Raw genomic sequence first — 12,732 nt, forward strand, 5'->3', positions numbered from 1 at the left:
CGCTTGGCTATCCGGTACCTGTCTGCTGCCTCCGGAGACCCACAGACCAGCCACGCCCTGTAGGCCTCCTTCTTCTGCCTGACGGCTCCCCGAACCTCTGGTGTCCACCAGCGGGTACGGGGGTTGCCACCACGACTGGCACCGGCCACCTTACGACCACAGCTAGCAACAGCCGCCTCGACAATCGCAGAGTGGAACAAGGCCCACTCGGACTCAATGTCCCCCACTGCTCTCGGGACGTGGTCAAAGCTCTGCCGGAGGTAGGAGTTGAAGACCGTCTTGACAGGTTCTTCTGCCAGGCGTTCCCAGCAGACCCTCACTATGCGTTTGGGTCTGCCAGGTCTACGCGGCATGTTCCCTTGCAATCTGATCCAACTCACCACCAGGTGGTGATCAGTTGACAGCTCCGCCCCTCTCTTCACTCGGGTGTCCAAAACATACGGCCGCAGGTCAGATGATACGACTACAAAATCTATCATCGACCTGTGACCTAGGCTGCCCTGGTACCAAGTGTACCGATGGGCATCCTTATGTTCGAACATGGTGTTCGTTATGGCCAAACTGCGGCTTGCACAGAAGTCCAATAACAAAACACCGCTCGAGTTCAGATTAGGTGGGCCGTTCCTCCCAATCACACCCCTCCAGGTCAAGCTGTCATTGCCCACGTGAGCATTGAAGTCCCCCAGCAGGACAATGGAGTCCCCTGATGGAGCACTATCTAGCACTCGTCCCAGGGACTCCAAAAAGGGTGGGTACTCTGAACTGATATTTGGCCCATAAGCACAAACAACAGTCAGGACCCGTTCCCCGACCCGAAGGCGCAAGGAAGCTACCCTCTTGTCCCCCGGGGTAAACCCCAACACACAGGCAGAGAGTCTCGGGGCTAACAAAAAGCCAACCCCAGCCCTCCGCCTCTCACCCGGAGCAACTCCAGCAAAGTAGAGTGTCCAACCCCTCTCCAGGTCTCGGGTTCCAGAGCCAATGCAATGTGTCGAGGTGAGTCCGACTATATCTAGCCGGTACCGCTCAACCTCTGCCACAAGCTCCGGCTCCTTCCCCGCCAGCGAGGTGACGTTCCATGTCCCAAAAACTAGTTTTCTTGTCCGGGGATTGGACCGCCAAGGCTCCCGCCTTGGTCTGCCACCCGATTCACATTGCACCGGACCCTTCATGTTCCTCCTGCGGGTGGTGGGTCCACAGTTGGACGAGCCCATGTATCCGGTTCGGGCTGGGCCCGGCCGGGCCCCATGGGCGAAAGCCCGGCCACCAGGCGCTCGCTCACGGGCCCCAACCCCAGGCCTGGCTCCAGGGTGGGACCCCGGTAACCCTCCGGGCCGGGTACTCCGACTCTTCGTTTTAACCGCCATGAAAGATCCTTCGAACCGTTCTTTGTCTCACCCTTCACCTAAGACCAATTTGTCATGGGAGGCCCTACCAGGGGCACTAAGTGCCCCAGACAACATAGCTCCTAGGATCATTAGGGCACTCAAACTCCTCCACCACGATAAGGTGACGGTTCAAGGAGGAGCCCACAAGCATGCATTTTCTATTTTTGCCTTTTCTTTTCCAAGCCATGCTTTCTGAGCATGGCTGCTAGATTGAACTCAAGGGTAACACCTGCAGCTGGAGCCATCGAACAAATCCACCCCAGGGTGCCACCAGCACACAGGAGACAACACAGCACAGATATAAAAATAAAAAAGCACAGCCGATGCACCGTAGCATCTCTCATCACAGCAGAGGCACACAAAGGGTCGGGTCCAGTGTTTAGTCCCAGCAGGAGGCTGCAGGGGAGAACATGCTGGACTATCTTATAACTGAGAAACAAGAGCTAAACTAAAAGAACTCCAGCACCTACACATGTTGGTGTTTATTGGCAAAATAAAAGGGAATCTGAAGCTACAACACACGGAAAAAGGATGTAAACATTAAATTAAGCTTGATGGTCTTGAGCTTTAAGGTGACAGATGCTTCTTCTCAGCAAACACAGCAGGTGGAGGGAAATGATCTCATGAGTGTAGCAGCCAGACTGACATCAGAGACGCTCCTCGTCTGCAGTCATGCATAAATTTAGACCAGCTGGTCGTGCCTCGTCTCCTCTCACCTTCCTCATCCTCCTCGGTCCTTGCTGCGTCTCTGGAGTACATGGCCCTCCGAAGGTTCTTTCGCTCCATGTCGGTCATGCTCGCCGCCACCGTCTCCTGAGGACAAAAGACTCCACGATCAAACTCTGAGCAGTGCTGGATTGTGTCTGAAATATAATCCTAATTTCCCCAAGATTTAATAAAAGTGAACCTTTATTAAATATTGACTCAAGTCATGAAAGCCTCTTTAATTCTCTGGAATCATTAGTCACCGTCTCAAACTCCCGGTCCTGTCTGTGCATCAGAGTCCTCCAGTGCTCGAAGAGCTCAGGTTCAGCGTTCTGGATGTCCTTCAGAGTCCCTTCAGTCTGGATGCTGCCGTCTTTCATGGCGATAATCTGATAATACACACACACACACACACACGCATGCACGCACGCACGCACACACACACACACACACACACACACAGTTCACATTAGTCATCTGAAAATCATCTGTCTTCTGAGATCCTCAAAGATCTTCTATCATGACCTGAGTTATTTTTGTGGATTTTGGACAATTAAGTGATGCGATACCAACGCGCGCGCGTGCGCACACACACACACACACACACACACACACACACACACACACACACACACACACACACACACACACACACACACACACACACACACAGTGTGGACCCTTCATTGACGTCCATTCATTTTAGTGACTCCACTTTGCTCACACAGAACTGGGCAAAAGGGCTTTCATGAACTCTGCTCCTTCTGCATGGAACAGAAAAGTGGGAATTGACCGAGTTTATCTCCTTGACTACATTCAAAACCAGACTGAGAGCCCTTGAGACGGATTCCCTGTGTTGTAACTGCCTTCTGTAACTTTGTTTATAACATGTCTATGTAACTGAAAAAGTTTGTAACTGTAACTTTTGCTGCCTCTTGGCCAGGACTCCCTTGAAAATGAGTTTTTAAATCTCAATGGGATGTTCCTGGTTAAATAAATAATTTAAAAAAAAGCAAATAAATGAATAAAATGTGCCTAACCCTAACCAATGCTGTTCTATTCCCAACCAGGGTTCAAATTATGGGAGGAATAGGGGGAGCCCTGCTCCCCTGAAAGGGTGATGGGTCCCCCAGAACACACACCAAGGGGGAACTCGAAATTTTTTTCATTTTCAACTTTAAGTACTCAAATGGACTTTCACCATACCGGGACATATCGAGCATACCGTGTGTACCGTCCCCCTCCCCTCCCCTCCCCCTCCCTCTCAAGGATTCCCGGGGACACCTGTGTGTAATTCGAGCCCTGTTCCTAACTAACCTAAACTAAAAGTTAATTCACACCAAACCTCTAAAACCCAGTTTTAGGTTTTCGTGCACTGTGGACATGTCTGCACACTACAGGTCAAATGTCAAAATGTGTCCACTTAAATACATAAAGACAAGCACATGCACACACACACACACACACACACACACACACACACACACACACACACACACACACACACACACACACACACACACACACACACACACACACACACACACACACACACACACACACACACACACACACACACACACACTCACTCACTTTCTGGTCTTACCCAGTCAGCATGTGGCAGATACTGAAGTTTGTGTGTGACCAACACGACGGTCCGTTTCTCTTCTCTCAGCATCTTCAGGATGCCATCCTGCATAAGATGGTCACTAAGGTGGATGTCTAAAGCAGAAAATGGGTCGTCCTGAACATAAAAACACAAATAATTAGGAATATATACTTAGAAAAAAGTATGCATACATTACTATACACTACTTATTATTATTGTTATTATTTATTCACTTCTTTAACAGTTTTAATCCTAATTGCTTGTATCTTAAACCAGGTGTGTTGGAAACAGCTAAAAGCTGCAGAATGGTGACCCCTGGTCTAAAAGTTTGGTTTCTCAGCCTTGGCATCAGAACCCCTTGTTGAGTCATAAAACATCAGATCTTAAAAATATCTACAGAAATGCAGTTAGGCTTAAAATATGTAGCTGATGGCATAATTATCTTACACTGAGGAAAACAGGGTATCCATAAATAATTCACCTAATATATTAATTAATGAGGTATTTTTTTAATGGCTCTCTAAAAATGCATGTAGACTTTGGCAAGTAGTTCTTTCATTAGTTAAAGAAAAAGAGTAAAATAATATTAAAGAGCACATTAAATGTTCTCTGAACATCTTTATTTACAGCCTTTTCTATGAAAATATAATTACCACGTGTCGTATTTCAAAAGCCAACAGAATCTGACATTTCAAAGCCGTCTGCAGAGAGTTTAGGAAGCGTGTCGTTATTTTTATCATGCAGGACAGCTTCAGAAATAGAATCAGATCAGATACCAAACCCAGCAGCCCGATTGTGTCTCTTAATGAAATCTGAGCGGCGTTTATGTGCAGACTCACCAGAAAGACCACGTTGGTCTGCTGGTACAAAGCCCTCGCCACGCTGATGCGTTGCTTCTGCCCCCCCGATAAGATGATTCCCTGCACGAGAAGGGAAAGCGTGTGAAGGAAGGTGTGTGTGTGTCCTCCAGAAGAGCATCAGGGACAATGGGTTTATTTCCTTCGTTAGTGAATTCCAACATGGCAGATCTTTGACTAAACCTGGTCATTCCAGCTCCCAGCACACAGAAACATTGTTCCTGCCGTACGGTAATGATGATGAATGATCCTGAAGGGGAGCCAGTCAGGATGGGAGCCAGATATGATGAATAAAGGGGAATGATAAACTGACCCGCTCCCCGATCTCCGTCTGGTCCCCCTGTGGAAGAATGTCGATGTCAGGCTGGAGAGAGCAGGCCTCGATGACGGTTTTGTATCTGTCAGACACACAGAATACAAACGAGGACAGAGATCAGCTGGCAGACAGAAACAAAACCAGACCATGGTTACCTTGATGGCCAGAAACTCATCTGTTTGCATCATTTAAATCTTAAATGTGACACATTTAAGGAAATGCACACACACTTTTACGTGAAGCCATAATCATTTAAACGCGATGTTCCAGGAGCAGGTTTACCTCCAACAATATGGGGTCACGACCCTGAAATAACATGCTTACCTAGCCTGACATCCCCAATGAAACACCTGCAGATCCACAGACTTGCTTGAGCTAATATTCTTTTTCATGTGTTGTAAAAATACTAAATTTGCATGAAGTTTGAGACTAAAAGCTGCACTGGAAGACACTCAAATCCATTAGGGGGGTCAGAAAATAACCATGTCTGTTTATTTTTAGCGTATAAATTATTACCGCTCTGCTGAAAGGTAAAAGGCGGTCAACAATGCTGCAGCCTGCAACTGTAAGTTTGGTGCAGCGCTTCAGAATTTGACAAACGTGGCTCCTGCCCCATCATTTCCAAATGAAAAATTATCTTAATTTTAAACTAATTCCTTTGATTTTGAAGGTGAAGCTTATTTGATCAGTTTTGCATTAATTTCTGTTAATCTATAAATAACTCAAACCGACTGTTGCACAGTGCCGGCACCAGAAGAGACGTAAACGCATGGAAACACCTGCTGCAGACAGATGTAATAAACCACCTGGATCCAGACAGAAGCAGTTCAGCAGCACATATCCACGGCAACACCAACCCATTAGTGTTAAACAGAAACACAAAAGGGACAAAAGGGGAAAACAGTCCATTAGAGCTGGTCTGTTGCCATTAAAGCAAAAATTCAAGCCTTTCAGAACGAGCCTGAAAAGCACCAACGAGAGTTTTAGTGTGTGTGATACTAATGGAGTCTACAAGTGTGGAGGTAATTGAAGAAGCATAATTACTCCTTTAATGAAATATTCTTTGTTTCTCACCACATTGTTTCTCACATTGATTTTCTATGAGTGACTCAAAAGAGGTGAAGGCCTAAAATACAGAAAAGTCCAAGGTCTCACCTGGATTTTATCATGGGCATCTCGAAGGTGATGTTCTCCACCACCGAGGTGTTGAGCAGCCAGGGCTTCTGGGAAGCGTAGGCCACTGGACCTCTCTTCCTGCCGGGGAGATTCACAACACACCCAGAGTTGTCAAAAAAACAAGATGATCTCTTCCTTGCTTAACGAGTCTTTAGTTTCACAAACGGGTCGGAGTTAATTCCTGAGCTACGAGAACTTCTCAGTGTTAAAGGCACACGTGGCGGTTTTGCTTGCTTTTAGCACCCCCTAGTGTCCGTTTAGTAGAACCAAAAATAAAACTTGTCTCCTCAACCTTCTTTAGTGTCTACAGGAGCGATTTGTCATGAAATGAAGCAAAATGCTGTGTTCGTGATCTAAAATATGAAGGAAATGTGCTGAAAGCAGACTGTAGCGTCAGGTATGTCAGCTCCATTTCTAGTGCAACTAACCAGAAGTGCGGTATTCTGGCCACATAGGGCGGTGGGGTCTGAGTGACATTTTGTTACCCTGTAAATGGTCATTTTAGCACATACCAGCCGATGAAAACGATTTAAAATATGAAAACGTTGCACAGTATGACTTTGATAGATCCAGTCGTCAAAGAATAATCAAATGTTCGATGAGTCAACATGTGGCCAAGAGTCAAGCTGGAGAAAAAAATATATCTGCTGTTAATACTGATGCATCACCATGGAAACCAGTTGATCTCACCTGATGTCTGTGTCACTTGCAGCATCTTTGTCTGTGGGGCTGCAGGAAAAATATCAAACGTGAGATTTGCATTAGCTGCACAACAACTATGGTGAACACAGAGAAGAACTCAGCAAAAACACATTGACATCCCAACGCCCACGTTCCGTCCCCTCTCTCATATGTCCTCTGTAATGAGATGATATGGAAACCAGCTTCGACGTGTTTGGACTAATGCATCTCTCGGAGGATAGGGGATTTGTTTCTGTTCGCTGGAGTCCCGCTCGGCCTGTTGATGCAGCTCTCATCGGTTTCTGTCGACTCGAACTCAAAGAAAAAACAAAACAAAAAAGATTTCACAAAAGCAGAAACGGTTGAGCTTGTGAGGCCAACTAAGTGACCGTCCACCACTGGAGCTGGTGTTAGAGAGATTGTTTAAATGTCCTCGTAGCTCTTTACGTTCACCCAAAACCACCTAGTAGTGAGTTAAATAGTGAGGAGACGTCTAGAAAAGATATTATGAAAATACAGGGTAACATTTCACAATAAGGGTCCTTATATCAATGTTACTTGGTGCATTATCAAGTTTTAATAAACAAAGGATTATTTTATTAACTTGTTATTGTTAATTATGTGTTCTTAAGGTTAGGACAAAGGGCCAGAGAGAGAGAGAGGGGGGGGGGGGGCACTCTCTGCTTAGTAACGCATTAATATTAACATTAATCAGTTGTTAATATGTTATTTAATAGTTTATTAATGCTTAATAATGCACTAAGTAACATTAATAAAGGGACCCTTACTGTGAAGTGTTACTAAAAACAAACTGAATAGTTTATTTAAAAACATTTTTATTTAAGATAATCTCTAAGTACTTGTTTTATTAATTAAAATATTTGGGAGTTTTTGAACCCTGTTATTAAAAAAAAAGTATATTTTACTTTTGCTTTTTCAAAACTTTTTACCAGTTCCAGGTTTAGGCTGAAGATTTAATTTAAAATTTAAAGTGATCAAATATAATAACAAGCAGTATTAAATGTTAAAATTTACAATTCTAATATATAATCAGCTGTAAACTAGTTGATGCATTAATCATATTCTGTTTAATATGTGAAATGATGGCTGTTCATGTTGAAAGCCACAGTAACAGGGTGATTTCTCTCATTTTAAAAAGTTTTATTTATATTTTGATACTTTAATGGCAGACTGGATGTTTTGGTCCAAGTAGAGGAAAGAAAAGAGGAAACAAGTAATGTGACCACAGAGATGTGACAGAGACTGTAAGGTGGAAAAACAGCGACACTGGGGAGAAACGGTGAATCACAGCGATCAGGAACAGAGCTTTCACAATACAATACTATAACTCCACATTATTGTTGCTCCGCCAAGCAACAAAAACTGTATCTCAGTTCAAAAAACGGCAGTTAGAAGTTTTCAGTAAAAATATTTTGTGTTTTTGATTCAGTCTGAAATATTCTAAATAAAAATACATGAGAACTTAGGCTCATGTATTTAGTTCTTTCTGACTAGCTTACCTTTCATCTCCCTCTGACTCAAGACCCGGCAGGCTGGAAGAAAACACATTTGTGTTTAAATTTACATAAAAAAGTAAAATAATGTCTAACATTATTTATGTTCTTTTTATAATTTAGACGAAAACAAAGAATGAATCCTTCCAGAGGCTGAGAGGGAGACGTGTAAATATTTATGCAACTTAACACTCCCATTAACTCGATTCTAAAGCAGTCATGAATCAGTCGGCGCACACACGCACACACACACACACACACACACACACACACACACACACACACACACACACACACACACACACACACACACACACACACACGTGTATTTTTAGATTGACACTTCCTTTCTGAGAAGGTGACTTCAGTCACGTTTAGGTGTAACTGGAGGGTGGAGGCTGATTTATGTTCTCCAGTGGCTATTCGGCCCCACAGAGCACAACCGCTAGAGAGGAGGTGGGAGACATTTAGGAAGCTCGGACATCTTGTTCTTGGACATGTAAACACAGCTGTTACTGTATGTGTTGGTGAAAAAGTGAAGAACATGGAGAGGATGAAACCAGGTCCCGTTAGTTTAAATATCCTCAAATGTGTTTTGGCTACAATGATCGATTTGTTTTTTTTTTAATGGAAAATAGTTTGAATAGGAATTAGATGTGAAATGGAATTAACGACGATGAAACAATAAGCTGACAAAAACAGCTAAAATAAACACTGAATGTGAACTTTAATTAATTTTATGATTGAAATGACAAAGTAAGACCAACCATGAACAAAATTTGAACACTTTCATAAATAAGTTAAGTTTGGTTATGACGCACAGAAAACTAGAAAAGTGAGAAATGTAGTTTTACTACTATGTTTAAAACATGATGAAATGGTAGAGAAAACATAAATAAAAACCACAGAATTAAGAATTTTATTGAATTCACCATCTTTTAGGAGGGGTTCTGCCTAAAGGCTATTAATATCCTACATGGAGTTTAAACCCCTTAAATGTGGAGAAATGGAGATTAGCTTTGACTAAACAGAGAAGCTAACAGCTAGTCTAAGCAACGCTAAAGTGTCTTACTGACCTTAAATCAGTTCCAATTTAAATGCTTTATTTCAAAGCAAAGTAATGCATGCAACACTATTTTACACACCTCTGGCTGGGATTGTGTTTTACGTTTAAGCTCAAATATGGACAACAGTTAGCTTTTAGCATTAGCAGGAATACTAACTTATTACTAGCATAACCATTTAACATGTGAGGTGTTAGAACTGCTTTTCACAAGAAATCATACAGTCATTTTCCATGAAGAGTCACTTTAATATAATAGAAATCTGATTTGTTCTTAGCCCCCTGTGGACTAGCAGTAAGAAGAAGAAAAAGAAAAAGAAAAAAGAAGATCTTTTCTATAGCGCCTCTCAAGATAAAAATCACGAGGTGCTTCACAAAAACAAAAAATGTAAAAATATAAAAAAGAATTTAGAAAATGATTAAAAATGTATTTAAAATGAGCAAAAAAAATGACTATTGTGATTAAAAATGTAAAGAAAGAGAGAGAGTGAATAGGAAAGAGGGAAATCAGTGGATCCTGAGGAAGGTGGAGAGCAGAACAAGGAGAGGGTGATGAAGGTCACACAAAAGCCTGAACAGGTGAGTTTTCGGCTGCTTTTTAAAGGAGTTCACTGAGTCCACTGATCTCTGGCTCAGGGGGAGAGAGTTCCAGAGTCTGGGGGCCACAGCAGCAGATGATCTGTCACCTTTGGTCTTCAGCCTGGTGCACTGCACAATCAGTTAGCTCATCAATCCAGGCAGAACTAATCAAACAGGTTCTTCAAAGAGTTATCTGCAACTGGTGAATTTTTGAACCTCGTTTGTTCTGTGTTATCTGTTAAAATCCATTGCTTGGTTCTTTTCTAAACACAATGTAGTAAAGGTTTGTTTTTATTAGAGCTGTCAAAAATAACACGTTAACGGAGTTAATTAGTTTTTGGTCGTTAATTAAATCAATTTTTTTAACACATTCAAATCATGTGCAGTGTGACGAATCATTTGTTAGGAACGTGTTTGGGGAGTTAAGGTGAGATGGAGCAAGGTGGGCCTATGGATGGATTCAGATATAAAAAGAATAATGATGGTACAGTTAACAAGTGCAAGGTTTTTTGCCAGATTTGTAATAAGGAGTTTCAATTTCACCGGAGCTGTTCAAGCCTGAGGTACCATGTCAACGCCAAACATGCGTTTGCTGGTGGACCGTCAGGTGCTGCAAGCGGTTCGCGCCAGACTACTAATGGTATGCATTTCAGAAAAAAACTGGTTAGGATTCATGTGTGGTTTCAAATAGTGAGTAATCATGATTAATCTACTGAAAATTCTGATTAATCTGATTAAAATTTGTAATCATTTGACAGCCCTAGTTTTTACCGTTTAAGTTGGCAAGTTTCGGCTAACGCTGTAGCCTTCCTCAGAGCACCGCCGATGTAAAAACAAATCTTTACTGCTCTGGTGTATTTAGCGGAGATATTTTTAATTTTTTTTATCCTGTGTTCATTTCTATTTTAACGGGTTAGCATCATTGTGACACAAATTCAACCTTTTGAGTCAAAGTTCCCTGGAATTACAATTGTTCTTGTTGATAATGTGAAGCTGTTTGCTGCTCCCAAAGACTGTTTACATGAATGACTAGTTTCCCTTATTGATTGTTGCACTGAACATATGTGCATTTCTTTAATAACTGAGCAGAAAAGAGCAGCGAGAACCCTGTGGACAAGATTAAAGGGGTTGCAGCTCCCGTCGTCCGCCTGGGGGTCTCCAAGGAGCTCCCCGCTTATGAGAAGGGGAAAAATAAACAAGCAGAGGACGGCCCTGTCAACAGTTGTGGAAATAAACATGAAAATACAGATTTGGTGAAGGAGCTTCATCACAAGATATGAGTCACCATGATGTTTTATATATAATAAAAAACAGAGAGAACAGACAAATTCTGTGAGTAATTGAGATGGAAAAAATAAAAATATATGAGTTTAATCCAAGAACAGCCTTTTAAGAGAAAACTTGACTGCACTGTGCATTAAGAAAGTTGGGATTACAGAAGCAGGCGGAGGACTTTGTTGGCTTTCAGCCCACTGTTTGATTCCCAGCTTCTCAAGTTCAAACATCAAACTGTGCTCAGACAAGACACTGAACTTCAAAGTGGACTCCTCTCTGCTGGAGCTTCTGTTTTAGTCAGTATTCAGTCACTGTAGAAAGAAAAATCATGGAATTCATGTGTGTGAGGGAGTGAATAATGTAGCTTTATGCTGCAAGGGATGACAAAGGCAAATAATAAAGCTGCAAATCATTTACCACTAAATGCAAAACCTTATGATATAAGTGTACATTCAAACCCTGACTTCGTCTGTTCAACATTTAAATGATAAAACCCTGAAATGAGACTTTTTCCTATTAGAAAACCCTGTCGTCAGTCATAAACCAAGTAATTTCCCCAATGCAAAAGCCACTTGAGCAAATATCATCACCTCAGAGCACTTCGGGTCCATCGAGAGAATCTGATTGTTGTTTATATCACCCCGCATCCATTGTAACGTGTTAATCATGTTCCTGCGTGATTGAACCACAGAAAATGTCTTTTTTATGGTTTAATCAACACCTTAAAAGGACCAAAGATCATCTTAGCAGTACGGAGAGTCTGGCTTTACATTTTCAATCAGCAGTGAGAATGTGGAAGGTGGAGGTGCTTCCTACAGTTCAACAGATGAAGTGGTGATGGAGGGCTGCTGCTGGCTCTCAAAGGGATGTTTTATTCTTTAGGTGAATCAAAATTGGCTCCATCAGGTTACGATCAGTAGAGATGGCTGTTTTATGATTTTAAATATGATTTCATTGCTTCCACAATTTTCCAAGGTTCTTGAAAAATTGTTTAATAATCGACTCGAAATATTTTTGGATAAATACAAGATAATTTCAGACTGTCAGTATGGATTTAGACCGAATAGTTCAACATCACTAGCTCTGGTGCATTCTGTGGAAGAAATTGCAACGTCAATTGATCAGAAGAAACATGTTCTAGGGATATTTATTGATTTAAAAAAGGCTTTTGATACAGTTAATCATAAAATGTTACTTGAAAAGGTAGAGAGGTATGGGATTAGGGGTGTAGTGTTGAGCTGGTTGACAAGCTATCTACAACAGAGGAGACAGTTTGTGAAATTTGGAGAATGTTCATCTACATGGTTGGACATTGTTTGTGGAGTACCACAGGGGTCTGTGTTGGGTCCAAAATTATTTTTATTATATATTAATGATTTGAGTAATGTAACAAATACACTGACATTTGTTTTGTTTACCGATGATACCACTATTTTCTGTGCAGGAGATAATATTAGCGAGTTAGAAAGGATGGTCCAAATTGAAATGTGCGTAATTAAAGAGTGGTTTATTGAAAATAAGCTTACATTAAATATAGCAAAAACAAAATGTATGTTGTTTGGTATGGCT

At 42.0% G+C, this 12,732-nt stretch overlaps 1 protein-coding gene across 7 annotated transcripts in view; it reads right to left on the reverse strand.

The window, feature by feature from the left end:
* The window catches only part of abcc8 (ATP-binding cassette, sub-family C (CFTR/MRP), member 8), an 86,905-nt gene that overhangs the window by 18,477 nt on the left and 55,696 nt on the right, over positions 1-12,732 (reverse strand). For 6 of the 7 annotated variants that reach the window (XM_015964892.3, XM_015964889.3, XM_070550439.1 and 3 more), the window contains 8 exons: positions 8,253-8,285; positions 6,742-6,780; positions 6,031-6,129; positions 4,873-4,957; positions 4,542-4,622; positions 3,700-3,837; positions 2,357-2,482; positions 2,105-2,201 (listed from right to left, as the gene is read on the reverse strand). In XM_015964892.3, coding sequence (XP_015820378.1) covers positions 2,105-2,201; positions 2,357-2,482; positions 3,700-3,837; positions 4,542-4,622; positions 4,873-4,957; positions 6,031-6,129; positions 6,742-6,780; positions 8,253-8,285 — 698 coding nt within the window. The remainder of the gene's footprint in view (positions 1-2,104; positions 2,202-2,356; positions 2,483-3,699; positions 3,838-4,541; positions 4,623-4,872; positions 4,958-6,030; positions 6,130-6,741; positions 6,781-8,252; positions 8,286-12,732) is intronic. The other variant, XM_015964890.3, reaches the window with a different exon arrangement.

Source organism: Nothobranchius furzeri, chromosome 4 (assembly GCF_043380555.1).
Source record: "Nothobranchius furzeri strain GRZ-AD chromosome 4, NfurGRZ-RIMD1, whole genome shotgun sequence".
Classification (NCBI taxonomy): domain Eukaryota; kingdom Metazoa; phylum Chordata; class Actinopteri; order Cyprinodontiformes; family Nothobranchiidae; genus Nothobranchius; species Nothobranchius furzeri.